The sequence below is a fragment of the Ornithorhynchus anatinus genome, chromosome 4 (genome assembly GCF_004115215.2).
Source record: "Ornithorhynchus anatinus isolate Pmale09 chromosome 4, mOrnAna1.pri.v4, whole genome shotgun sequence".
NCBI lineage: Eukaryota > Metazoa > Chordata > Mammalia > Monotremata > Ornithorhynchidae > Ornithorhynchus > Ornithorhynchus anatinus.
The window spans coordinates 42,240,061-42,267,644 of NC_041731.1; the positions used below are offsets into that span (position 1 = coordinate 42,240,061).

At 44.7% G+C, this 27,584-nt stretch overlaps 1 protein-coding gene across 3 annotated transcripts; it reads left to right on the forward strand.

Annotated features, from left to right (window-relative positions):
- Positions 1 to 3,617: 3,617 nt before the first annotated feature.
- CUTA (cutA divalent cation tolerance homolog) lies at positions 3,618 to 27,584 on the forward strand. Of its 3 annotated transcripts, XM_029062188.2 has the most exons (6): positions 3,618 to 3,758; positions 11,837 to 11,985; positions 22,339 to 22,398; positions 23,805 to 23,850; positions 24,243 to 24,292; positions 26,077 to 27,584. In XM_029062188.2, the coding sequence occupies exons 1-6, from the start codon at positions 3,681 to 3,683 to the stop codon at positions 26,177 to 26,179; spliced, it is 486 nt and encodes a 161-aa protein (XP_028918021.1). In that variant the 5' UTR covers positions 3,618 to 3,680; the 3' UTR covers positions 26,180 to 27,584. The 3 variants fall into 3 exon arrangements, with proteins under 3 accessions (XP_028918021.1, XP_028918022.1, XP_028918023.1); XM_029062189.2 differs by lacking the exon at positions 22,339 to 22,398; XM_029062190.1 differs by lacking the exon at positions 24,243 to 24,292 and having other exon boundaries at positions 26,077 to 26,191.

Here is a 27,584-nt window from a genome sequence, read left to right on the forward strand (position 1 = left end):
TTAAATACAGACTTCCACTTGCTGACTTTGGGGCCCTCAGAAATGGAATAGATTATAAATAAAGATGAGTCCATCAAGCAAATTTCATCATTTATGAATAAATGCAATGATTTTAATTGCAGCATCCTTTCCTTTGAAAGGATTGCCTTTCAAAAAATGTGGAGGTTCAATCACAATAAGAAGAAAATGACTATTTTTTATGGTAGTGTTATGAGATGGGACTAAAACCAGGTCCTTCTGACTCCCAGAACCGTGTTCTATTCACTAGACCACGCTGTTTCTCAAAAATACTCTTATTTTGTAAGAATATTTGATTTTTTCCAGACCCATCTTATTTTTCTCCTGGAGTTGTTGGGACTTCCATGATCAGGGAGTTCACCTTTACCCTAATGGTAACTCAGTGGGGAAGAGTTGGATGGAATTACTGAAGCCCCGATTAGACTGTAAGCCCGATTAGACTGTAAACCCATCAAAGGGCAGGGACTGTCTCTATCTGTTGCTGATTTGTACATTCCAATCGCTTAGTACAGTGCTCTGCACATAGTAAGCGCTCAATAAATACTATTGAATGAATGAAGAATGGGGATTCATGGAATGATTCTGTTCTCCTTGAGCAGTTCCAACTAGAACTCAGTTCAGGTTACTATGCATAAAAGAGCTATTCAATCTAAGAAGGAACAAAACAACTGAAACCTGAGTTGCTTTTAACTTGCCTCTCATCTCCTCAGTCTTTTTTTCTGGACACAGCAGGGTTAATAGTCATAACCTAGTTTCTCTAGAAACTCACTCTGTACACTGAGAAGGCCACTGAGATCCAAGACTGGGAAGACTCAGTGCATATTCAGATAGCCAAAGGAATAATAGCCAACAATTTCTTCAGGGGTGCTAACCTGGCCTCTGAAGTCTTCCTGTTTCTTTTCTTCCAATTTTTATTTTTAATTCATGAATCCTGTAATTCAGTTCAGAGTCTCAAGTTTTAATTTCCCTTTCTCACACAATGCTTCACCTTTCTCTAAATTGGGGGAGGAGGTATATGGGGGTATATTAGAGAAAATTACATCATTTATTTGATGGCTGATCCCCTGCCAAGTGGTAGCAGGAAACAGACTATTTACCAGTCAGTCAGTCATATTTATTGAGTACTTCCTGTGTGCAGAGCACTGTACTAAGCCCTTGGAAAATATAACAGAGTTGGATATATACATCAGAGTTCCCTGACCACAGTGAGTTTACAGTCTAGAGGGGGAAACAGACATTAATATAAATAAATGAATTACGAATAAGTACATAAGTGCAGTGGGGCTGAAGGAGGGAGTGAATAAAGGACGTAAATCCAAGTTCAAGAGTGACGCAGAAGGGCGTGAGAGAAGAAAATGAGGGCTTAGTCAGGGAAGGCCTCTCGATGGGGATGGTGACTCTCTAAAACTTAATGCCAAATGCCAGGGGTCTGGGTCATTTATTAATTCAATAGTATTTATTGAGCGTTTACTATGTGCAGAGCACTGTTCTAAGAGCTTGGAATATATCATTTGGCAACAGATAGAAACAATCCTGCCCAGTGACGGGCTTACAGTCTAATCGTCAGAGAGTCAGTGAGGGACACCAAGCATCTGAACTCCTCTGCCTCTAGGGTCATTGCCTATTTGTTGAGCAAGTAGAAACTTTCCTGGCTACTGGGGTCAGATTGAACAATAATAATGATGGTAATGATGATGTTGGTGATGATGATGATTATTACATTAATGATATCTTAAAGCAGTGAAATCACTGAAAATGAGGGTGGGTAATAGAAGGTTCTGGATTTACTAGGGCAGGAGTGCCCAAAGGAGAGAGGACTCTACAGAGTTTGGAGTGAGAGAGTCAGTGCTGCAGTTAGGGGAATCAAGCAGGGATACAGAGGTGAAGGAGAAGGCAGGAACAAGGCCTGAAGCAGAGACATAGGAAGGGCCAAGGATCATGGACATTGACCGGGATCAGGACCGGGACAGAGACAGTATGACAGCAGGGGCTGGAACAAAACCTGGGACAGAAGGAGTGGAGGAAAGGTCAGGATTCAGGGTCAGAGGGAAGAGGGGGTGGAAGAGAAGGAAGAAGAGAAGGTCTTTTTGTGTGACCATGGGCAAGATACTTAACTTCTCTGTGCCTCAGTTACCTCATCTGCAAAATGGGGATGAAAACTGTGAGCCCCATGTGGCATATGGACTGTGTCCAACCTGTTTAGCTTTTATCTACCCCAGTGCTTAGTACAGTGCCTGGGACATAGTAAGCACTTAATAAATACCATCAAAAAATACCATCAGAAATAAAAAGGAGTAGGAGAGGAGGAGAGGCAGAGAAGGAGGAGAAGGAAGAGGAGGAGGAGGAGGAGCAGGAGGAGAAGCTGCAGGGCTTAGTGGAGAGAACACAGGCTTGAAAGTAGGAAGGCCCTGGATCCTAATTCCAGCTCCACTACTTGTCTGCTGTGTGACCTTGGACAAGTCATTTAATTTCTCTGTGCCTCAGTTCCCTCATCTGTAAAATAGGAATTAAGACTGTAAGCCCCATGTGCGACAGGGCTGAGTCCAATCTTGCATCTATTCCAATATTTAATGCAGTGCCTGGCACATAGCAGGTGTTTAACAAATACCACAAAAAATCATAAAAAAGGAGAATGAGAAGGAAGAGGAGCAGAAGAGTAGAAGAGGAGGAGGAAGAGGAGGAGCAGAGGAGTAGAAGAGAAGGAAGAAGAGGAGGAGGGGAGGAGGAGAAGGAGGAGGACAAAGAGGAGGAGGAGAGGAGAAAAAGGAAGAGGAGAAGAGGAGGCAGAGAAGAAGAGGAAAGGAGGAGGAGAGGAGAGGAAGAGGAGGAGAAGGAGGAGGAGGAAAGGAAGAGAAGGAGGAGGAAGAGAAGAGGAGGAGGAGAGGACGAGAAGTAGGAGGAGGAGGAGGAGAAGAGGAGAAGAGGAAGAGGAGGAGAAGAGGAGAGGAGGAGGAGAAGGAGGACGATAAGAAGGAGGAGGAGGAGAAGGAGGAGGAGAAGAAGAGGAGGCAGAGAGGAGGAGAAGAGGAGGAGGAGAGGAGGAGGAGGAGAAGGAGGATGAGGAGGAGAGGAGAATAAAGAGGAGAGGAGGAGGAGAAGAGGAGAGGAGGAGGAGGATGAAAAGGAGGAAGAGTAGGAGGAGAAGAGGAGAGAAGCAGAAGAAGGAGAAGAGGAGGAGGAGGAGAGGAGAAGGAAGAGGAGAGGAGGAGGAGAAGGAGAAGAGGAGGAGGAGAAGAAGAGGAGGAGAAGAAGAGGAGGAGAAGAGGAGGAGAAGAGGAGGAGAAGGAGGAGGAAGAGGAAGAGAAGAAGAAGAGGAGTAGAAGAGGAGGAGGAAAGGAAGAAAAGGAGGAGGAAGAGAAGAGGAGAAGGAGGAGGAAGAGAAGGAGGATGAGAAGGAGGGAGAGGAGGAGGAGGAGAGGAGGAGGAGGAGGAGTCAGCTAGACTGTTGGCCCTCTGCCCGGCCCTGCCCGGCCCGTCCCGTCAGGCAGTCCCGGGCCCCTCCCCGGACCGGACTGTTTGGGAGGCTGAGCAGGTGTCGGGGCTGCGCTTCTCCGAGCCCCCCTCCCCCCGAGCCCCCCCCCCCGAGCCCCCCGAGCCCCCCGAGCCCCCCGAGCCCCGATGGGCTAACGGGGAGCCGGAGCGGGCCACAGCCCAGCCGGACCATGGACTGGCTCAGCCAGCGCTGCCCGCTGCCCAATGCCCACACCTGCCCCCGCCCGGGATGGCTCGTCTGCCTGCTGGTAAGGGTCCCCGGGGGTCCCCGCCTGGACGTGGGGGTCGGAGGGAGCCGGCCAGCCTGGGGGCTGCAAGGAAAGAGGGGAAAAACAAAATCCCTCCGGCCGCGGTCAAGTTATCCGGGGGGGGGGGGAGGGGGGGGACAGTGGAAGGACGAAAGGGTTAAAGGATGGGGGGGGGGCGAAGGAGGGAGACTTTCATTCGTACATTCAATAGTATTGATTGAGCGCTTACTGTGTGCTGAGCGCTGGACTGAGCGCTCGGAATGGACAATTCGGCAACAGATAGGGACCATCCCTGCCCGGTGACGGGCTCGCAGTCTAAACGGGGGAGACGGACAGCAAAGCCAAACAGAGCAAAACAAAAACAAGACATCATCAAGATAAATAGAATCAAGGGGGTGTACACCTCATTAACAAAATAAATAAGGCAGTAAATAATATATACAAATAATATATACAAATGAGCGCAGTGCTGAGGGCAAGGGGAGGGAGAAGAGCAGAGGGTGGGGGGAAGGAGAGTGGGAGCAGAGGGAAAGGGGGGCTCAATCTGGGAAGGCCTGAATTCTTGCTGGTCGAGGGTCTCCTCGACGTAAAAAGAGGGGGTCTCCATCCCCCCCCCCCCCCCCCGCCCCGCTTCCAGCTGCCCTGAGAATCTCAGAGTTGCAGAAGGATGCTTGGGCCTGGGCTTGGGTCCCACCTGGGCAGGTCACAGGGGACCGCACATCCCAGCTCCATCACCCCCCTCCCAACCCCGCAGGGTCACCGCTCCCATCCCTTTCCGCAGGTGACGAACCTTGTCCGGCTTCAAACATTTAGTCGCAGCTAAGGGATAGACTGTGAGCCCGTTGTGGGCAGGGATTGTCTCTCCCTAGTTGCTGTATTGTCCTTTCCGAGCGCTTAGTACAGTGCTCTGCACACGGTAAGAAATCCTATTGAATAAATGAATGAATGCGGGATCCCTGACTCTCCACTGGGCCCGGGTGGGGATGGGCGGGGGAAAGAGGGAAGTTTGTAAACCCGAATGACCCATTAGAGGATGGGTCCAGTTTAGTAGCCCCCTGTCCTATCTGCCCCGGGGGACGATGGAGACCCCCGGCCAGCTGATCTCGGACGGTCCGGCCTGTCCTATGCTTCTCCCGGAGCCAGGCGCCCTCGTCCCCAGGGCAATGCCCTAACTGGGATAAACACTCCGGCATCCTCGCCCTTTTTTTATTCCGGGAAGCTGATCTCATCCACTCAGAGAGCTCGGGACAGATGGCTCCTTCCCAGTAAGTTTCCCCATCCAATGGCCGGGATGGCGGGGCTGGTCGAGGGGGAGTTCCCTTCTTCTCTATAGCAGACACCCGCGTCCCCAGATTTGGGATGGAGGAGGATGGGAAGAGAGGCTGGAGGGAGGGGAATCAATCAATGTAAGCCCTTCTTTTTCTGGTATTTGTTAAGCCCTTCTATGTGTCAAACATTGTTTTAAGTGCTGGGATAGGTACAAGTTAATTAGGTCAGACACAGCTGCTGTCCGGTTTAGGGAGCACAATCTCAGTAGAAAGGAGAAGAGGTATTTAATTCCTATTTTACAGTTAAGGAAATGGAGGCATAGAGAAATTAATGACTTGCCCAAGGTCACACAGCAAGAAATTGGCAGGGCTGGGATTAGAACCCAGGTCTTCTCACTCCCAGGCCCATTCTGTTTCCACTAGGACATGCTGTTTCTCTAAATTCTTAACAAATATCACAATTATTATTATTAATCAGTCATACTTATTGCACTTACCATTTGCAGAGTACTGTATTAAGCCTTTGAGAGGATATAATATATGAGTCGGTAAACAAGTTCCCTGCCCACCATGAGTTTACAGTTTAGAAGAAAGAAAAGTGTTTTATAATGTGTGGCAGAGAGAATAGGTTTTCTTGGAAGAAAAAAAAAGCATTTGCAGAGGTTCCCGACTCATTCTATTGTATTTATTGAGCGCTTACTAAGTGCAGAGCACTGTACTAAGTGCTTGGAAAGTACAACACAGCAATAAAGAGTGACAATCCCTGCCCACAGTGAGACTCCTGCCTTGATAACCTCCTTGTTCCAAGGGGCCAATGAGAGCATACAGTGAAGCCGGGGAAGGATTAAGAGGGAGTTGCCTGTCCTTGTCCCTTATGTCAGAAATGAGTCTATTTCTACAGTTCTGGGAGATCTTTCCCCAGATTAAGCCCTCCTAGTGGATAGAACATGAGCCTGGGAGTCAGAAGGGCCTGGGTTCTAATCCTGACTCCGCCACCTGTCTGCTGTGTGACCTTGGGCAAGTCACTTCACTTCAAGGGGTCTAAGACTGTGAGCCCCACATGGGATAGGGACAGTCTCCAACCCAATTTGCTTGTATCCACCCTAGTTCTTAGTACAGTGCCTGGCACGTAGTAAGTACTTAATGAACACTACAGTTATTTTTACTGTTGTTATTATTATTATCTACCCTTAGCACCAGTAGCTTGTGGATAGAATCTAGAGACGAGCGAGTGATCAATCAGCAGTAGCTGGGAGTGGGGTGGAGAATTGAGTTGGGATTTCTCTTTACCACCATCCTCCTCCCACCCATTCACAGCCCAGGCTGCAAACTTCAAGACGCAAACCTATGTATTTCATCCCTTCATTTATTTGATATGCAATGAACCCCACCAATCTAAATTCCCTAACTTTGTACCAGGCATGGAGGGGTGAGGGTATGGAAGGGAGAGAAATGTGAGGAGAGGAAGGGAGAAAGGAATGAGGAGGAAGAGGGGGAAGGGCAATCAACCAATGAATTGTATGTATTTAGTAGAATGTAATATAATTAATAGATGTGATTCCTGCACTAAAGTTGCTTATGATTTAGTAGAGTTAGAGGAGAGAGATAAGGATATGAAAACCATAGTTCTGGCCCTCAGGTTTACACTTTAGTTTAAGGAATAATAATAATAATGTGGGTATTTGTTAAGCGCTTACTATGTGCCGAGCACTATTCTAAGCGCTGGGGTAGATACAGGGTAATCAGGTTGTCCCACGTGAGGCTCACAGTTAATCCCCATTTTACAGATGAGGTAACTGAGGCACAGAGAAGTTAAGTGACTTGCCCACAGTCACACAGCTGACAAGTGGTAGAGCTGGGATTCGAACTCATGACCTCTGACTCCCAAGCCCATGCTTTTTCCACTGAGCCAAGCTGCTTCTGGAAGGAAGGAAGGAAGGAAGGAAGGAAGGAAGGAAGGAAGGAAGGAAGGAGGGAAGGAAGGAGGGAAGGAGGGAAGGAAGGAAGGAAGGAAGGAAGGAAGGAAGGAAGGAAGGAAGGAAGGAAGGAAGGAAGGAAGGAAGGAAGGAAGGAAGGAAGGAAGGAAGGAAGGAAGGAAGGAAGGAAGGAAGGAAGGAAGGAAGGAAGGAAGACCCCAACACCCAGACAGACTGCTTAGTCTCTACAGAAGGCTAAGTCTGAAGGCAGCATTCACACCTAAGATCTGAGAGGGCAAAATCCAACTTCACTCACCCAGGAACCCCATGAAGCTTCAGTTCTGAGTTTTGTTGAAGACTCAAACCTGAAGTGCTTCCCAGCCAAAGTGATGTTTTTTCTTCTCCTAAGCAGGAAAGCACTTCCTTCCTTGGGTTTGGGTAGAAATCAAAATGATAAAGTTTGTGCAGGTCTGTTTTCTGGCTAAGTTCTGTTCTGTTGCCTGCTTTACAGTTCTCTTAAAGACAGGTCTGTTTTCGACATGTAGATCTTGCTCACCTGAGGCAGCCTCATGTGAATTCAGATTTGATGCTCTATTGGTGGAGTACACTGATAATGAATATTTTTTCTTTTCCAGTTGCAAAAATTCAGATTTTGTACTATGACACTTTCTCTCATTTTGTCTTTTTACTCAAAAAACACTTTAGAACCAATAATGAATGTTCTCACCATCTGGGAGCTAACAATATCCATTAATCCAAAGAGGGCATTGAGCTCAGTAAGTCAAGAATTTAAGGCCACAGAGAATATTAAAGTTCATTGTAGGCCTAGGACAGAAGAGCCTTTCCTCTAATAATAAAAATTGTTCTATTTGTTAAGCGCTTACTCTGTGCCATGTACTGTTCCAAGTGCTGGAGTGGACAGACGTAAATCGAGTTGGACACAGTCCCTGTCCCACATGGGGCTCACTATCTCAATTCCCATTTTACAGATGTGGAACTGAGGCCCAGAGAAGTGAACTGACTTGCCAAGGTCACCCAGCACAGAGAAGTGAACTGACTTGCCCAAGGTCACACAACCAAGTGGCACATCTGGGATTAGAACCCATGACCTGACTCCCAGGCCCGTGCTCTATCCACTATCCACTATGCCATGCTGCTCTTCTAATGCAGCCACTAAGTTCCCACCAGGAGTTCTGCCTCTAAGGGATCCTCTCCTCAAAAGTTTAAAGAAAAGTCATGCCAACTGGAAAAAATCTATAAAACCAACAGTAATCATATACCTATTTTAACTACAGGAGGCACCAGATTAAGCACGCAGCTGGCTAAACAGGGTAGTAGTCATGTGAGCAATTATTAGATGATTTATAGGTCAGCCCTTAAAATAAAAATAGTGTCCAAAGAGTTAATGTGAAATGTATTTTTGCCCTGTCACTCTACACAACAAAGGAAAAATGGTGAAAACTTTTTCATGCAGTGCCTGATTGTCCTCAGAATTCTGTTAGGCTATGATAAAGAGCTATCTTTTCATCCCATTTAAAGGTTAATCCAGCCCCCGGGCTGAGTATCTGTTGGGTATGGTAGCACAATATGCGTGGTGAGCTGAACAAATAAGGAACCGGAAAACAGGGAGGTTTGCAAAAAATGTGACACAAACCCTCAAGTGATGTCACATAATCTTGGACAGTAAGGAGCAAGCAGTAGAAGACAGACCAGTTGGCATGTGGCAGAGAAGCAGCATGGCCTAGAGGATAGAGCAAGAGCCTGGGAGTCAGAAGGACCTGGGTTCTAATTCTGATGCCCCCACTTGTCTGCTCTGACCTTGGGTAAGTCACTTCACTTCTCTGTGCCAGTTACCTCATCTTTAAAATGGGGATTAAGATTGTGAGTTCCATATGGGACAGGGATGTGTCAACCGGATTTGCTTGTATCCATCCCAATGCTTAGTACAGTGCCTGGCACATAGTCAGTCCTATGTATTGAGTGCTCAGTGTGTGCAGAGAACTGTACTAAGCAATTGGCAGAGTACAATATAACAGTCACGTCCTCTGCCCAAAATGAGCTTACAGTCTAAACACTTAAATACCACCATTATTATTATTATTATTATAGACTATGAGAAGATCATGACACAGAGAGGAAAGAAAATAAGTGCCTGGAACTGCATGTTACAAACATGAAGTTGCAGTGAGACATAGCCTTTATCTGTAATAATGTTGGTATTTGTATTTGTTAAGCGCTTACTAGGTGCCGAGCACTGTTCTAAGCGCTGGGGTAGACATAGGGGAATCAGGTTGTCCCACGTAGGGCTCACAGTCTTAATCCCCATTTTACAGATGAGGGAACTGAGGCACAGAGAAGTTAAGTGACTTGCCCACAGTCACACAGCCGACAAGTGGCAGAGCTGGGATTCGAACTCATGAGCCCTGACTCCAAAGCCCGTGCTCTTTCCACTGAGCCACGCTGTACACAATGTAAAAGGAATTGTTGGTAACATATTGGTTTTAGCAATCCACAATGGCACACCTGAAGTAACCTGAAGGACAGTTATATACTACATACCTGCAAAAGGGAAAATCCATCTTTAATTGCCCAGGCTAACAAAGATTTGCTTCTATTAAAGGGTAGGTTCTTTTCCTTCAACCAGTCTATGAAGTCTCTTTTTACTTTGAACTTGCCTTCAATTATTATTTTTTTATTACTATTATTATTATTGTTAAGCACTTACTATGTGTCATGCACTGTTCTAAGCACTGGGGTAGATACAAGTCAATCAGGTTGGACACAGTCCCTCTCCCACATGGGGCTCACAGCCTAAGCAGGAAGGAGAACAGGTATTTAATCCCCATTTCACAGTTGAGGAAACTGAGACATAAAAAAGTTAAGTGACTTGCCCAGGGTCTCACAGCAAGAATTGGGCAGAGCTGGGATTAGAACCCAGATCCTCTGACTCCCAGGCCAGTGGTCTTAACACTAAGTCATGCTGCTTATCTAATTCTCAGGACACATGCTGCGTTGGAACCAGATGGAATAAAAGAAGGGGATGTGGCATTCTCACTAGATCTGTTGCAGAACAGATCCCTTAGAAGCAGAACCTGACAGTTGTATAAAGCAATCAATCATATCCTACCAGTGAGCAGGAACTTGTATGAAGAAAAGAGGCAGCTAGCAGAGCAGGGAAGGAATAATCTGAACCGAATTTGAGAAGAGTGAAGGGAGGAATGCTGGTAGATGACCAGTGACGTTGAAGTGGAGGTTGGCCCAGATAAATCAATGAAAGAATGAATGAATGAATCAGTGATATTTATCAAGCACATACTGTGTGCAGAGCACTGTACTAAGCTGTTGGGAGAGTACAGTATAGCAGAGGACTTGGTAGGCACGTTCCTTGACCACAGTGATCTTACAGTCCAGAAATCTTCGCCTGAAGCTATTAAAATTTATCTTACAATAATAATGATGGCAAGTGAGTAGGGTATTTTAATCTCACATTTACTGCACCTACCATCATCACCATTCCATTTCTTAAGCTCTCAAAGTATGCATGGCATTTTGAGTGATTTGTATGGAAGTTAAACTAAAATGAAGGCATAATCTGTCCTCCAGGAACTTGCATTCTAAGCAGTGACAGCAGTGTGGACAAATTTAGAGCTAAAAAAAGAGGGATTTTAGGGCACATCATGAAGGCCCCTGTAAAAAGAAGGTTTTGGCAAAGGTAGAAGACATACCACAAGGAATGCTTAAAAATCTTCAAAGAGAAAAGCTTTACAAAGGAGGAAAAGAGTATGTGGAGACCAGAGTTGGTGGAGAAAGAAAAAGTTATAATGGGTAGGGCTTGTTTCATATATGTAACTATTTGGGTTTTCCAAATCTTCCACTGATCCTCTCCCAAGCCAAAATGGTGTTCTCCTGCCGTGACTGCTAAAAATTATTGAGCCCCTACCAGTTGTTGGTCTGATTCCCTTTGGCCCTTCTGGTTCAGAACAGCAGCCTTGGCTCTGCTGATTGTTTGCTGTGCGACCCTGGGCAAGTCATGTGATTTTTCTGTGTCTCAGTTTCTCTCAACTGTAAGAGCAGAATGGGGGTGGGTGGGGGGGATACCTGTTGGGAGGTCCAGGGTGGGATTTCCTTGAAGACCTCAGGGGAGGAGTAGTGTCTTGGATGTTTGATCCCTGTTATTCTATGTCTAAGTTCAGCTGTGCTGAACATGGTTACTAATGAAGCAGCATAGCCTAGTGGAAAGAAGAGGGTCCTGGGACTTTAGACTACAAGCTCACCTCTAGACTGTTTGTTATGAGCAGGGAATGTGTCTGCTAATTCTGCTGTACTGTACTCTTCCAAGTGCTTGGTATGGTGCTCAGCACATAGTAAGCACTTAATAAAAACCATTGATTAATGGATTGAGTCAGAGGTTCTGAGTTCTAATCCTCGCTCTGCCACTTGTCTGCTGTGTGACCTTGGGCAAGTTCCTTAACTTTTCCATGCCTCAGCTACCTCATCCGTAAAATGGAGATTAATACTGTAAGCCCCATGTGGGACATAGACTGTGTCCAACCTGATTGGGTTCACAGTCTTAATTCCCATTTTATAGATGAGATAACTGAGGTAAAGAGTTGCAAAATGACTTGTCCAAAGGTCAAGGAGCAGGCAAGCAGCAGAGCCAGGATCAGAATTTAATTTAGGTCCTCTGACTCCCAGGCCAGAGCTCTACCCGCTAGACCATGCTGCTTCCCTACAGCTTCAAAGAATTAAGGCTGAGGTTGGAGAAGAGCTGGACAGTAGGTCTGGTTCAGCCTGCCTCCAAGAATTTGGCCTACGCTTTGTTTTGTCCATGCAGCTGACCAGGAGCAGAGTTCACTGACCCCATTTGCTCTCTGGTTTCCTCTTCTCCCTTTAGTTGGCAATCGTCTCGCTCCTTATGTACCCAGTGCTGAGAAGCATCGGCCTCCAGGTGCATTCCACCCTCACCGGCAATTACATCTCAGGGACCCATTCTGTCGCTTTCGTCAATTGTCCCAACGAGCAGATTGCCAAAGACATCGCCAGGTAGGACAAGGGATGGTGTTCTCGCTGATCACGGAATGGGACAGGGGATGGTGTTCTCACTGAATCACTGAACTGCTGACTGTTCCAAGGAGAAAACTAGTATACAACTCTCACTCCCAGTCTGGCCTGCTTTGTGGAGGCGTTTCTCTTGAGCAGGCACAATTAGGAAGGGAAAACTGTTTCCCATGCAGAGAAATCGTTGAAGGGCACGGGCCTGGGAGTCAGAAGGACCTGGGTTCTAATCCCAACTCTACCACTTGTCTGCTTTGTGACCTTGGGCAGGTCACTTCACTTTTCTGTGCCTCAGTTATTTCATCTGTAAAATGTGGTTTAAGACTGTGAGCCCCCGGAGGGACAGGAACGGTGTCCAACCTGATTCGACTTATCTACCCCAGCGCTTAGAAGAGTGCTTGACACATAGTAAGTGCTTAACAAGTACCATTATTATTATTATTATGAAATGCCCTCCTCCTTGAAATGAGAAGCAGCATGGTCTAGTGGAGAAAGCATGGGCCTGAGAGTCAGAAGGACTAGGATTCTAATTCTAGTTCTGCCAATTGCCTGCAGTGTGATCTTGGGCAAGTCACTTAACTTCTCTAGTAATAATAATAATGATAGTAATAATAATTGTGGTATTTGTTAAGTGCTTCTATGTACCAAACACTGTTCTGAGCACTAGGGAAAATACAAGGTAATCACGTTTGTCCCACATGAGGCTTACAGTCTTAATCCCCATTTTACAGATGAAGTAAGTGACGCACAGAGAATTTAACTGACTTGTCCAAGGTCACACAGCAGACGAATTGCAGGGCCGGGTTTAGAACCCACATACTCTTACTCCCAAGCTCAAGGTCTTGCCACTAGGCCATGCAGCTTCTCTGTGCCTCAGTTACCTAAACTGTAAAATGGGGATACCTGTTGTCCCTTGAGGGTCCAACCAAATTAACTTGTACCTACGCCAGCACTTAGAGCAGTGTTTGACACATAAGAAGTCATTCATTCTATCCTATTTACTGAGCACTTAATAGGTGCAGAGCACTGTACTAAGTGCTTGGGAGAATACAATACAAAAATAAACAGTCACATTTCCTGCCCACAATGAGATTACAGTCTGGGGGTAGAGACAGGCATCCATATAAATAAATAAAATTACGGATATGTACATAAGTGCTTTGAGGCTGGGATGGGGGAAGAGCAAAGGGAGCAATTCAAGGCGATGCAGAAGGGAGTGGGAGATGAGAAAAGGTGGGGCTTAGTCTGGAAAGGCCTCTTGGAGGAGATGTGCCTTCATTAAGACTTTGAAGACGTGAAGAGTAATCATTAATCAAATTTGAGAAGGGAGGGTGTTCCAGGCCAGAGGCAGTATGTGGGCTAGGGGTTGGCAGCAAGACAAGTGAGATGTGCGGGCTGGGTTGTAGAAGGAGAGACGCGAGGTGAGGTAGGAGGGGACAAGGTGGTGGAGTGCCTTAAAGCCAATGGTGAGGAGTTTTTGTTTGATGTGGAGGTTGATGAGCAACCACTGGAGATTTTTGAGGAGGTGATGTGTCGTGAACGTTTTTGTAGAATGATGATCTGGACAGCGGAGTGAAGTATGGACTGGAGTGGGGAGAGACAGGAGGCTGGGAGGTTTCAAGGAGGCTGATGCAGAAATCCAGGCGGGTTAGGATGAGTGATTGTATTAATGTGGTAGCAGTTTGGTTGGAGAGGACAGGGCGGATTTTAGCGATGTTGTGAAGGTGAGACAGACTGACTGATGGACTGAACAAATACCATAAAAAGAGACATATTTCCATTGGAAATTCCCATTTGGTGATTCCAAGGAATCTCAAATACCTCTCTTTAAAGCCCCAAGGTTTGCATGGTGTTAGAGTAGGTTACTTGAATAGGCAGCTTGTTCCCAACTCTGCAAACACAGTGGCTTTGGAAATGTTCACAGTTTCCTGTGAAATTTTCCCGTGAAAGTCCTTCCAATGGTCCTCTGGATCAGAAATCCACACTGTTTCTCCTCATTCACCAAGTTTCCACCAAACTGCTTGGAAATCAACCAGCTCCTGAAAGGAGGTTAGTGTGGTCACAAAGCCCAAGGCTCTGTTGAAGGATTAACAAAATGGGATTAGTAAATATTTGTCCCAACCTTATGGCATAGAAAACGAGAAAGATCACCAGAGAAAATCCTTTGAAATAGAGGAATTGAGCTGTAAGAAAGTCCAGGAAGGGAAATGGAAGATTTTCTTTAATGGTATTTAATAATAATTAATAGTGGTATTTGTTACGTGCTATGTGCCAGGTACTGTATTAAGTGCCAGGGTAGATACAAGCTAATCAGGTTGGACAAAGTCGATATCCCATGTGTGGATCACTGCCTTAATCCCCATTTTACAGATGAGTTAACTGAGGCACAGAGAAGTTACATGACTTGTCCAAGATCACACAGCAGACAGGTGATGGAAACAGGATTAGAACCCAGGTCCTTTTGACTCCCAGGTCCATGTTCTATCCACTAGGCTACAGTGCTTCTCTAAGATTTAAATGGAAGAAGCAGACTACACTTCCACTGCCCAGAAATATTTTGATGAGCCTGATTTTTTATGGTATTTTGTTGTGTTTACTATGTGCCAAACACTGTACTAAGACCTGGGATAGACACAAGTTAATCAGGTTGGAAATAGTCCCTGTCCCACATGGGGATTAAGGGCTAAGTAGGAAGGAGATCAGGTATTAAATCCCCATTTTGCAGATGAGATAACCGAGGCACAGAAAAGTTAAGTTACTTGCCCAAGGTCACAGAGCAGACAAGTGGTGGAGCCAGGAATACAAAGTCCTTCTGATTCCCAGGCCTATCCTCTATTCACTAGGCCACACTGCAATCACATGTATACCAATAAAGATACTAAATGATAACAACAACCTGAGGTTGTTTTTGAGATTGTTTTTCCCCTGTTTGGGTGAGTGTTAGGATTTTAGTGAATTTCTTACTTTTTTCTATCCCTGGAGGCAGAATGCTGAACAAAACATTGGAAGATGATCAGGCTTGATTGTTGGTTCCATATCCCTGCACACCAGACTCCCAAAAAACCTTGAAGGAGGATAATTGCTAAATTTAAAGCTGTGCTTTAGAGCTAATCTCGATGTTTCCCAGGAAGAATAAGATTCAATGGCAGTTGCAGGTTAGCTCTGTCAACTCATTTCTGCAGTGTCCCATTGCTTTTACTTATCACTTTATTAATAGTTCATCCAGAACAAGCAAAGGAGGTCATTAAGGATGGTAGGTACCCTGCTGGATAGCTGTCTGATTCTGGCGTGTAAGTTGTCAGCAGAGGGCATACTCTCTGGTCACTGGGTTTGTCAGGTTTAAATGCCCTGTGAAATGACGGTTTCCACTGGCCACCCGCCTGGCCTACGTTTTTCATTTGAGTGGGGGAACACAGGGTTCATTAATGATGTGGAAACTGGGGTTTCGCCCTGGCACTTGGATTTTTAAGTATTCAATCACCTTGCCCCTCCTACTTTACATCACTGCTTTCCCACTCCAGCCCAGCTCCTACACTTCACTTCTCTAAACCCAACCTACACACTCTACCTCCATCTTGTGTATCTCTCTGCTGACCTCTCGCCTTTATCCTGCCTCTGGTCTGGAATGCCCTCCCAGTTCATATCCAACAGATGGTCACTCTCCACTCCTTCAAAGCCTTAACTACGGCACATCTCCAAGAGGCCTTCCCTGACTAAGCCCTCATTTCCTCTTCTCCCACACCCTTCTGCACACCTTTGCATTTGGATTTGCACCCTTTAATTCCCCTTTCCCTCAGCCCCACAGCATTTACATCTGTATCAGTAATTTATTTATTCATACTGTGTATTTCCCCCTCTACTGTAAGCTTGCTGTGAACAGTGAATTTGTCTACCAACTCTGTAATATTGTACTCTCTCAAATGCTTAGTACAGTGCTTTGCACACAGTAAGCACTCAATAAATATGATTGATTGATTGATTACTCCAGCAGAAGAGTATGTCTTTGTTCTCCCCACAGACTTGTATTCATCAGCAATCAGCCACCCTCTCCAGCTGTTCATCCTCAATGTTCTTGTTTGTTATCTTTCCTGGGGACTTTAACCTTGGCCTGGGGGGCAAGGCTACTCGTTAAATTGTTTATTAAACAACCAGAGAGGTGGGAGCTTGAAAGATTGCTGAGAAAAGAAGGCTGATTTTCTTTCAAAACTTCCTGAGGATCTCCAGATCTCATTTCATCCAATATTGCCGAGTCAATGATGCATGGGTGGCTGGCTTTCCAAGAGAGACATCCTTTGCTAATAAATCTCCAGCCAGACCTTCTGCTCCCTAAGAATGACTGTGGGCCTCCATTTCCAGAGTTTACTTCAGCTTTAAACTCCTGTAAGTCCAGTGCTGATATTGCTTTTTCAAACAAATGATCAGGGGGGTACGAACAATTCCTTAGATCTAATGTACCACTTTTAACAGCATGGCCAAATGGAAAGAGCATAGGCCTGAGATTTAAAGGACCTGGGTTCCAATTTTGGATCCACCACTTGTCTCCTGTGGACCTTGCACAAGCCATTTAACTTCTCTGAGCCTCAGTTCCCTCTCCTCTGTAAAATGAGGATTAAGACTGGGAGCTCCTGTGGGACAGGGACTGTGTCCAACCTGATTACGTTATATGTACCCCAGTGCTTAGAACAGTGCTTGACACATAGTAAACTTAAGAAATGTCATAATTGTTGTCAGTTTCCTCATCTGTAAAATGGGGATTAATTCCTCTTCCCTCTTAGACTGGGAGCCCCAGGTGAGAGTGGAATTGCATCCAACCTGATTATCTTGTATCTACCCTAGCATTGAGTACAGTGCCTGACATATAGCAAGTGCTTAACAAGAACCATAATACAAAAAAAAATGCTGGAGAACTGAAATCCCTGGAGTGGTTAAGAAAAATGTTGTTTTGTTCCTCCAATGGGTTGTTATCTTTTCTGCCACCTGGTGATCCAGTAAAATGATTGATGAGTAAACAAATCTGAGTCCATTCTGAACTTTGAGTGGCTGAAACCAAGCTGTTGCTGTAGAAACATCGCTCCGGGATTGTTCATACAGTATAGTGTTTATTTTGCAACAGAAGCATTAACTCTTTCCTCTTGGAGATGCAGAAAGGTAGGTCAGTATTAGTGTAATACTTGTGCTGGGAGATAAATGGGGCAATGTTCAAATTGGCACAAGAATTAGGCAAAAAAAAAGGTCAGTTCGAATAGAACTTGGAGTTGAGAATAAAACAGATAAAGTTCAAATAATTGAGTCTAAGATTCTTTGGTTGCCTGTCATTAGGCTGAAGTCTGTCAGAAGGCTGACATGTTTCAAATATAATTTCATGGGTCTGAACCCTGGAGCTGGGGAAGAGTTCTTTGCTTTGGTCACCTGTCGTTCCTGCAGTTTTGTTGTTCACTTGCAGTCAGGATGAAGCATTTCAAAGCCTTTTTCTCTTTTTCTTCTTTTTTTTTTTTTTGCCTCTTTAGAAACTAACTTTCTAGATGAGCTGTCTGAAGGTTATGTCTTGTGAGTTACAGCTAGAATGCTTAGGGATTATTTTGCTCCTGGCACACGTAGTCCTACCTGGATCTGAAGATAGGAGGTGGATATTAAAAAAGAAGGCAGAGAACCAGGCAGGCTGACTGAAAATCCATCATGGAAAAGGCCAGGTCTAAGAACTGTCCATTAAGAATTAGAGGAGGTGTGTTTCAACCTAAATGGCTCTCTGAAATCTCCTCACTTCTTGAGAAATACTATGATTCACAGAGTCCAGCCTTGGACCAATTCCTTCTTGCTAATTTAAGATGAGAAATTTAGTAAAGTCACTGGAACCTCATCTAGAATTAGCTTTTCAAAAAGCACATGATGAAGTATTTATTGTTAGCATTTCTCATCTCTGATACCATCCTGGTTCTCCCCTTATATCTCTGACCACTCTTCTCAGTCTCCTTCGTAGGCTCCTCCTCTGCTTCCCACCCTCTAACTTTGGGTGTTCCTCAAGGCTCCATTCTGGGTCCCCTTTTCCATCTACATCCACTCCCTTGGAGAACTCATTTGCTCCCACAGCTTCAACTATCATTGCTAAATGGATGATTCACTAATCTAGAGAGTGCAGGGTTTTTTTTTCCTTTTTCTCCACTCTCTACTGGCCATCAACTCCTTACCTGGAATTCTAGAGTGGGCTTCCGAACTCAGTTATTACTGGGGCAGTTTATAGGGCTTTATCATGGAGTACAAACCTATGAAGCAGGCAGCACTCAGTTAAAAAGCGAAAGAAAACGCACACCAGGTCTAGCATCAAGGCATCCAGGAGCAGGTGAATGATTACAATGGGTTGTTTGTATAGCCTTTTGAGGTCACTGTGCTCTCCATATAGCGAAGCCTTATGAACCCTAAAGAGTTTAAGTTCAGCAATATAAATTCAGTAGGACTATAGCTGGGCAAACTGAGGGGAGGTAGCTTGTTCCAAAGGATTCAGACTCCCATTTCAGGCAGGATCTATTGGGACCACTCAGTGCATTGCCATTCTGGGATTAAGCTCATCTTTTGAATAATGGAAATCGATGTTAATGATCATCCATTATGTGAAGAGCCATGAGCTAGGCTCTCTGAAGAGGCACAGTGGTGCAAGACATGGTCCCTGGGCTTGACAGCCTGACAGTCTGATGGGGGAGACACGATGGAGACAGACAGAGACTGAATTCCACTGAATCACTGAATCACACTGAATTCCAGTTGCTGTGGCTCCTCTGGACAGGGTAGCCAGACTAAGACCCTCTTTTCCTCTACTCCTCCTCCACTCCCCATCTCCCCCACACGCTCCCTTTGCTCTACCCTCCTCCCCGCCCCACTGCACTTGTGTATATATGTACATATTTCTAATTATAATTCTATTTATTTTTATTAATGATATGTATATATCTATAATTCTATTTATTTATAATGATGCTACTGATGCCTGTTTACTTGTTTTCATGTCTGTCATACACACACACACCCCACCCCCCGCAAGACTGTGAGCCTGTGTGGGCAGGGATTGTCTCTATTTGTTGCTGAATTGTATTTCCCAAGCGCTTAGTACGGTGCTCTGCACACAATAAGTGCTCAATAAATACGATTGAAAGAAAAAACAGAAAGGTAGGAGAAGACATTGTTTGTCCTCTAGGAGCTGGCAGTTTAGTGGCTGAGGCAGAATTTATGCACACATTGTATTCACAGTCCATGGGGCTGGGTTCTAATCCTGGCTCCGCCACTCACCTACTCTGTAACCTTGGAGAGTCACTTAACTTCTCTGTGCCTCAGTTTCTTCATCTGTGAAATGAGGATTCAATACCTGTTGTCTTTTCTACTGAGACTGTGAGCTCCTTCTGAGACCTGTTTATCTTGTATCTGCCCCAGTGCTTAATACAGCGCCTGGCACTGTAATTTGTTAAGGAAACACTGAACAAATTTTGTTATTATTATTATCTGATTAAGGAGATGCAACTGTTCTGATCTAGCTTAGCCTTGACTTTGGCCCAAGAAACGTCCTGAGTGACAGAATGGACAGCCGGAGGGTATTAAACAGTCCCTGACAGCTTCTGGAAGAGCTGTCTATGAGACTGAACTCTGGCCACTAAATTTGCATCCTCCCTCACACAAATTCATATAATATTTACTTCAAGAAACAGAGAATGACATCCAATTTCAGAAACCATAGAAGGAATGAGACTACTGACTAAGTCATCAAGAAGGATTTTAAATGATATGTACTGAGAGGCATACTGGAGGACATTTGGCATCGGGGAAGAGTTCTTTAATGATGCATTTAAGCATTTACGATCTGTCAAGCATTGTGCCAAATTCTGGGATAAATCGAGATAATCAGATTGGACATAGTCACTATCCCACATGGAATTAACAATCTAAGAGGGGGTATTTTATCCCCTTTTTATAGATGAGGAAACTGAAGCTCATAAAGTTTAAGTGTCTTGCCTAAGATCACCCAGCAGATGAGAAGCAAACCTAAGACTAGGACCCAGGTCTCTTTCTACTAGGCCATGCGTACACACCCACAAACACATTCCCACACACACGTGCATTAGTCCATTTTTCTCAGGTATCCCTGACAGAGTGTTTCATGGTTTAACCACTGCAAGGACATTACAGTTTGAAAGATGGCCCACGGGGCAGTGAAATGCAAGGCTCTACCCATAGGAGTAAAGAGTAGTGAGGTCTTTACTGCAGTGTGGAAAAAGTGAGGAAGGAGGGCTTGGTTGCTGCGGCATGGGTAGAAATGCCTCCATCTCTGCTGAACACAGAGCTTCTTAAAATATAGATTTCCTCCTGCTCCTTTCTCTGTTTCTACCCTATGGGGCTACTGATCTTCACCTAACCTAAGAATTCTTCCAGTGAAAGAAGTTTCTCAGTCAACTCGCCTCCTCCTATCATCCCCCCCACTGATTTCCTATTGCAACCCAGTCCGTAGACTTTGTTCCTTCATCAACTTACTCACTACCTATCTCATCTGTCTCACTGACGACCCCTTGCTTATGCCATTCCGCTGACCAGGACCTCCCTCCCTCTTCCTATCTGACAAACTACCACTCTCCCTGCCTTCAAAACCATTCTAAAATCACACCTCCTCCAAGAGACCTTCCTTGACTAAGCCATAATTTCTCCTATTCCCTCTCCCTTATGTGTCACCTATGCTCTTGAATTTATACCCTTTAAGCACTTGATAGTCACCCCACCCTCAGCCCCACAAAATCTATATACATATCCATAATTTATTTTAAAGTCTGTGCCCCCTCTAGACTGTAAGATCCCTGTGAGCAGGGAAAGTGTCTACCAACTCTCTTATATAGTACTGTCCCAAGTTCTTCATTCAGTGCTCTGCACTCCATAACTGCATTGATTGACTGTGTAGGATTTGGGACCTGGATGGTCAGGATGGGATGCCTCCATGGGCCAAATTTTCTAGATAATGGCTCCCTTCTCCACTTGCATAGGCTCTGAAGACCAGGACCCTCAATAAAATTGGAGTTCAAAGACAGAAGCCTGGATCAGGGCTCCAGAGTTGGCCTATGATATATCACAGATTAGAAGTGGGACATGGGCTATTCTTTGTTCCCTGTTGACAGCATAAAAGATACCAGATGAGTCCAAGCAGGAATCAGTGACTTTAAACTGTACCCTTCTCCCAACATTTTCACAGGGAGTGTGGAATCACCATGAGAGGGGATTGGATTGGGAGTTTGACTGAAATCTTCTAGCCTGGCTCTTCTGTTGCTCTAGATAACCCTGCTCCTCCTAACTCTGCATCCAATCAACTAATCAATCAATCAATTGTATTTATTGACTGTTTATTATGTGCAGAAGACTGTACTAAATGTTCGGTAGAGTGCAATAGAATTCATAGACATGAACCCTGATCACAAGGAGCTTACAATCTCCCCACCTTCGACTCTCAGGACTATAGTTTCACCCACTCCCCTTTCTTTCCCTCATCTTCATGAATCCAAAAATCTTGAGCTTTCTTCACCTTTCCATGTTTTGCCCAAGAAAACCTGACTCCAGTTGACCCTTGCCTTCCAAGGCAGCCTGAGGAAGAAGCTTAGAGGAACAGCATGGTCTATTGAAAAGAGCACGGCCCTGGTTCTAATTCCAGCTCCACCACTTTCATTCAATTCAATTGTATTTATTGAGTGCTTACTGTGTGCAAAGCACTGTACTAAGCACTTAGGAGAGTATAATATAACAACAACCAGACACATTCCAGCCCACAATGAGCTCAGAGTCTAGTGGGGGAACCAGACATTAATATAAATACATAAATGAATAAATAAATGAATACATAAATTACAGATGAATACAGATATATACATATGTGCTGTGGGGCTGGGAGGGAGGATGAATGAAGGAGGAAGGGAGTGGGAGAGGAGGATTAGTCAGGGAAGGCTTCTTGGAGAAGATGTGCCTTCAATAAGGTTTTGAAGTCGGGAAGAGTAATTATCTGTCTGATATGAGGAGGGAGGGAGTTCCAGGACAGGGGTAGGATGTGGGCAAGAGATCGGCAGCGAGATAGATGAGATCAAGGTACAGTGAGAAGGTTAGCATGCCTGCCGTGTGACCTTGGGCAAATCCCTTAACTTGTCTGTGCCTCAGCTCATCTATAAACTGGGGTTTAAGACTGTGAGGCCTATGAGGGACTGTGTCCAACCTGATTAGCTTGTATCTACCCCAATGCTTAGTACAGTGCCTGACCCAAATACCATTAAAAAAAAAAGGCTCAAGTGGTACCTCTCCCTATATCTGTAACCTCCTTCTCTTTGATTTAAGGGCTATTATGGATAAGAAGTTGGCAGCTGGTGTGAATATTCTACCCAAAGCCTTAACTCTGTGAGTACATAAGACCATGAGTAATGCCATCCTGGGTCAGATCCATGGCCCATCCAGCTCAGAATTCTGACCCCAACAGTGTCAACAGAATGGTTGAAGAAACAAGGCAGTGGGTGCCTCTTTGATATCCACCCAAATGGACAGGAGTGTGCCACCTAACCACTCTAATTTTACCCACTGCAACCTTTACCCCCTTTAATTCACCACTATGAACCTTTCATCCCTTAATTTGTCTAAACCCTCCTTGAACCTATTGATGTTTTCAGCTTGCACCGTTTCTTACGATTATGAATTATCTAAAGTTTTCCTACCTATTGTGTGAAGGAGTGTTTTCTTTTATTTGTCACAATTCCACCGCCTTCCCTCTCATCTCATGGTGTGAGGTTTCATGAACCACAATCCAATCCATGTTCCCCCCTGCCCACTCCTTTCATGGTTTCATGAGCTTCAATCCAGACTCCTTTCAGGCTTTGCCTTTGCAGGCTGAAGAGCCCTGATCTTCTTAGTATCACCTCAACCTCAAATTTCTCCTTCCCCGTGGTTACCCTGATGATCTTCTCTACTGAGAAGGTTTGCAGAATCTCACATATAGCCCTGCCTAACTTCATGTGGGGTTGGAACCAAAGGCTTTGTGCAAAAAGACCTCAAGTAGGTCAGACTGGTCTGAAAACTTTTTGAACATTATTATTATTATTATATTTGTTAAGTTCTTATTATGTGCCAGGCACTGAACATGGGGTAGGGCTGTTTTCCTGCTGATTTGATCAATGATTCTGACCTCGCTAAGATAGGATTGATCGGAATTCCTCCTGGTGATACCTAAGCCTCTCCCTGAAAGAAGGTAGGGTAACTCTTTGGGAACCCTCGAAGCAGCATGACATATTGGATAGAGCACAGGTCTGGGAGTCTGAAAGACCTGGGTTCCAATCCCTGCTCTGTCACTTGTCTGATTGTACATTGCCTTGATTCTATTTAGTTGCCATTGTTTTTACGAGATGTTCTTCCCCTTGACTCTATTTATTGCCATTGTTCTTTTCTGTCCATCTCCCCCGATTAGACTGTAAGCCCGTCAAACGGCAGGGACTGTCTCTATCTGTTGCCGACTTGTTCATTCCAAGCGCTTAGTACAGTGCTCTGCACATAGTAAGCGCTCAATAAATACTATTGAACTTCCCTCTTCCGTGCCTCAGTTTCCTCATCTGTAAAATGGAGAATAAGACTGTTGAGTCCTCTGTGGGACATGGACTATGTCCAACTTGATTACTTTGAATCTTCCCTAACGCTCAATACAATGGCTGGCACGTAGTAAATGCTTAACAAATACCATTTAAAAAAAAAAACCCTCAGAGACATTTAGCACACTGCTGTTACACTCTGCCCAAAACTTTTATTGTTCTTTGAATCAGGTATTTCTGGAAAGGAGAGATCGAGGAAGCCACTGAAATCCTGCTGGTAAGTGGGGGTCCCCAGTCGAATGCCAGATAAGCTTTTCTCTAGTTCTATAAATTATACATTATTAATTATTAGTAATAATGTCTACATCCCTCTGTAGATTGTGAGCTTCTTGTGGGCAGGGTACTTGTCTACCAACTATATTTTACTGTACACTCCCAAGTACTTTGCACACCGTAAACACTCAATAAATACCATTTATGATGATGATTTGAAACCCTCTGTACCATACTGAAGGCTGGGGTAATTGGAGAGTTTTTGGAGGAATTCTCATGGTTCAGGGCCTCCAGAACAAATGTTCCTCTTTCCCTCCATATTACTGGTTGAGCCATAAAGGGACTTAGGGAGGGTGGTCTGAAGCTGAGCTATTCACATGTTGCTTTTTTACCCAGTTGGTGAAAACCAAGACTTCAAAGATAAATGAACTTTCAAACTACATCAGGTGAGGCTTCCCCCACACTGCAGATTTCTTTTGATTCTCCCCTCTTTCCTGAATCAGTGTGTGCTCAATCCACCTTGTCCAAGACAGAGGTCAGAGTGATTTTTACTCCAGAGTTATCCATTGTTTGCCGATCAGGTGGAATGAGTGTGTCAGTCAAGCAGGTGCCTGATCATGGCTCAGGGACCCAGATAATGCCAAGGAGAAGGAACCTGGCTGTGACGGGTATGGGGATGACATGTTTTATAGAAAATCTCAGCATAGATGATGAGGAGGAAGGACAGCAAGATAAAACTTAAACTGGAGTTTTCTTTCAAAGGTTCTCTGTGAGCTGAGGGATCCACTGAAAAAATTAGGCCAATAAGAATTTCAATTAACCACTTTAAATAGAAAGGACTAGTGGTAACAGTTTAGAGGTGCTGGGCAAACTCGTGTTTCCTGACCTTGGGAATGGAAGCAGAGATGTGAAAAAGGGAACTTCTTCTCGCTGACTTCCCTGCACCCTGTTTCTCCCCTCTCCAGTTCATTCTTCACTCTGCTGTCTGGATCATTTTTATGACCCTACTTCTCAAAAGCCTCCAATGATTGCCCATCCACCTCTGCTTGGAACAGAAGCTCCTTACCATCAACTTTAAGGCACCTTGTTCATCTCCTACTACAACACAACTTGCGCACTTTGCTTCTCCAGCACCAACATTCTCTCTGAACCTCAATTCATTCATTCAATTGTATTTATTGAGCACTTACTGTGTGCAAAGCACTGTACTAAGTCCTTGGGAGAGTACAATATAACAACAGACATATTCTCTGCCCACAACAAGCTTACAGTCTAGAGGGGGAGACAGAGATTAATATAAATAAATAAATTACAGATATATATATACACATTATATATATATATATATATATATGTATATCTTCTATCTCACCACTGATCCCTTACGCACATCTGCCCTACATCCTGGAACTCCCTCACCCTTCATATCCTACAACTCACTACTCATTCCTCCTTCAAAACCCTCCTAAAATCACATCTCCTCTGAGAGGCCTTCCTTGACTAAGCCCTCATTTCCCCTATCTGCCTTCCTCTGTGCATTAGCTAGTCACTAGAATGTTTAGTCTTTAAGCTGTGATACTCACTACAACCCCACAGCACTTATGTAAATATCCTTATACTCTATAAATATCCTTATTCTGTATTTCCTCTATCTGTAATTTATGTCACTGTCTTTCTTCCCTACAGACTGCAAGCTCTTTGTGGGCAGGAATCATGTCTTCCGACTCTATTATATTGTATTTTCCCAAATGCTTAATACAGGGCTCTGCACATCGTTAAACACTCAAAAACACCACTGATTGACTGAGTGATACAGTAGAGTAGTAAACACAATCCCTGCCTTATGGATGTATAGAGGAAACAAAAGATGTTTGATTACAAAGACACAAATGCCTAAAATATCATATTTCCCCACCATCTCTGAAGAAAACCACAAAAAATAAAGCATAACCACAAAAAATAAAGCATCCTTACCTAAATGTCTCCTACTTGCTCAGGGTGCAATGTTACTCTCCAGGGAGGTAGGCTTGAAGGAGGGACGATGGTACAATTCCAATAGCCCCAGGTTCAGCATGCCTCTATTTCTTCCCTGGGCCTGGGTGTCCCTCTCACTAACCAGAAGCTTTGCTACTCTTAGATAGGAGGCAACTCTGATTAAACTTGAATGTGTCCCTCTCTTGAACTAAAGATTTTAATCTGGGTTTTCTGTGTATTTTTTCCCCTTTTTCAGGTCTATCCATCCTTTTGAAATCCCCGAGATCATCAGCCTACCCATTGACCAAGGAAATGCTCTTTATTTAAAGTGGATTGAAGAAGGAGTGACTGAGGACTAACTGGACGAAGGTGCTGTCCTGTCAGAGCAACGTCGATTTTTCCCCTTCTCCCCATGGTGAAATAATGAGGAGAACGCTTGCTCGCCTCAGAGCACAGATTGAGCTTTCTCCTCTCCAGGTAACACTGAAAACTGAAAGCCAGGCCTTGCTTCAGCAAACAGCTCGTGATTTTTCTAAGCCTGAACTCTCCCAGATTTTCACCACTAGTGAGTGGTCTAAAAGCAATCAGGCAGATTTCTGGGGGCCCTGGGTCTCGAGGTGTTTGGATACCAGGAGCTGGTGGGAACTGTAGTTTCAAAGGAGAAACTGAAGAAGGAAACACTGTGCTGTCTCTCTAGCCAACAGACTTGCTGGACTCTCACTTGAGAGCGTTGGGAAGCCAGTTAAGTGGAAAGAGCACAGTACTGGCAGTCAGAAGATCAGGTTCTGTTCCCTGATCCGCCGCTTGTCTGCTGAGTGACCTTAAGATCTCTGCGACTTGATTTCCTCACCAGTAAAATGGGGATTAAAATACCTGTTCTTTCTGTCTCGTAGGTTGTGAGCCCCATGTGGGACAGAGACTGTCCCTGACATGATTGTATTTTAACCAACCCATTACTAGGCACAAGGCTTGGCACATAGTAAGTACTTAACTAATACCTCAGTTATCGTCACAGAGTAAGTGCTTAACAATACCACAGTTTTCATCCCACAGAAAGTGTTTAACAAGTGCTACAATTATTAAGTCCCTCCAAAGTGCCACCTTTCTACTAAGATCCAGTGGAAGAAAATTGAAACATATGCATTCATTTCAGCTCTGGGACCATCAAGGCTGGAATCATTTTCTGTACTACGCCCTTGAAACAGAGAGTAACACAGACTCTCTAGCTGCTTCCTTGTTCACACTTTTGAAAGCAACACACACATTCTATAATAGGTGACTGTTCTGAGGGGAAGAGACAAGGAAAAGGGTTAGTCCATCTCAGGGAGCTGGACAGGGGTGTTTCCTGTGTTTATGAACACTCCCGTAAGCACTTCCAAGTAGCAGCCAGGCTGTAGCTGGCATTTGTGTGTTAGCAGGGGCCCTGAGGAAAATCCACCCCCTCTGGATTCTCGATGACATATATGGGTCTGGGAAAATTAGAGAGACATGGTTACATAATTCAGGATCTGTGAAAGCTTCATTTTAAAAATGAAACACTAGGTTGTGGAGAGGAAAAAAAGGCTCCAGTGCAAGGGTGTCTGAAGAGTAGATGGGCTTCCTCTGTGTCTGCACCTCAGATGCTTCACTCAGTGTATTAGAACCAGGAACCCAACTTCCTTGCCTTGGTGAAGGAGAGGAATAATAACTTTATATTTGTTAAGCACTTTACTATGTTTGCAGTGATATTTGTTAGGCAGGGCTGATTATGTGCCAGGCACAGTA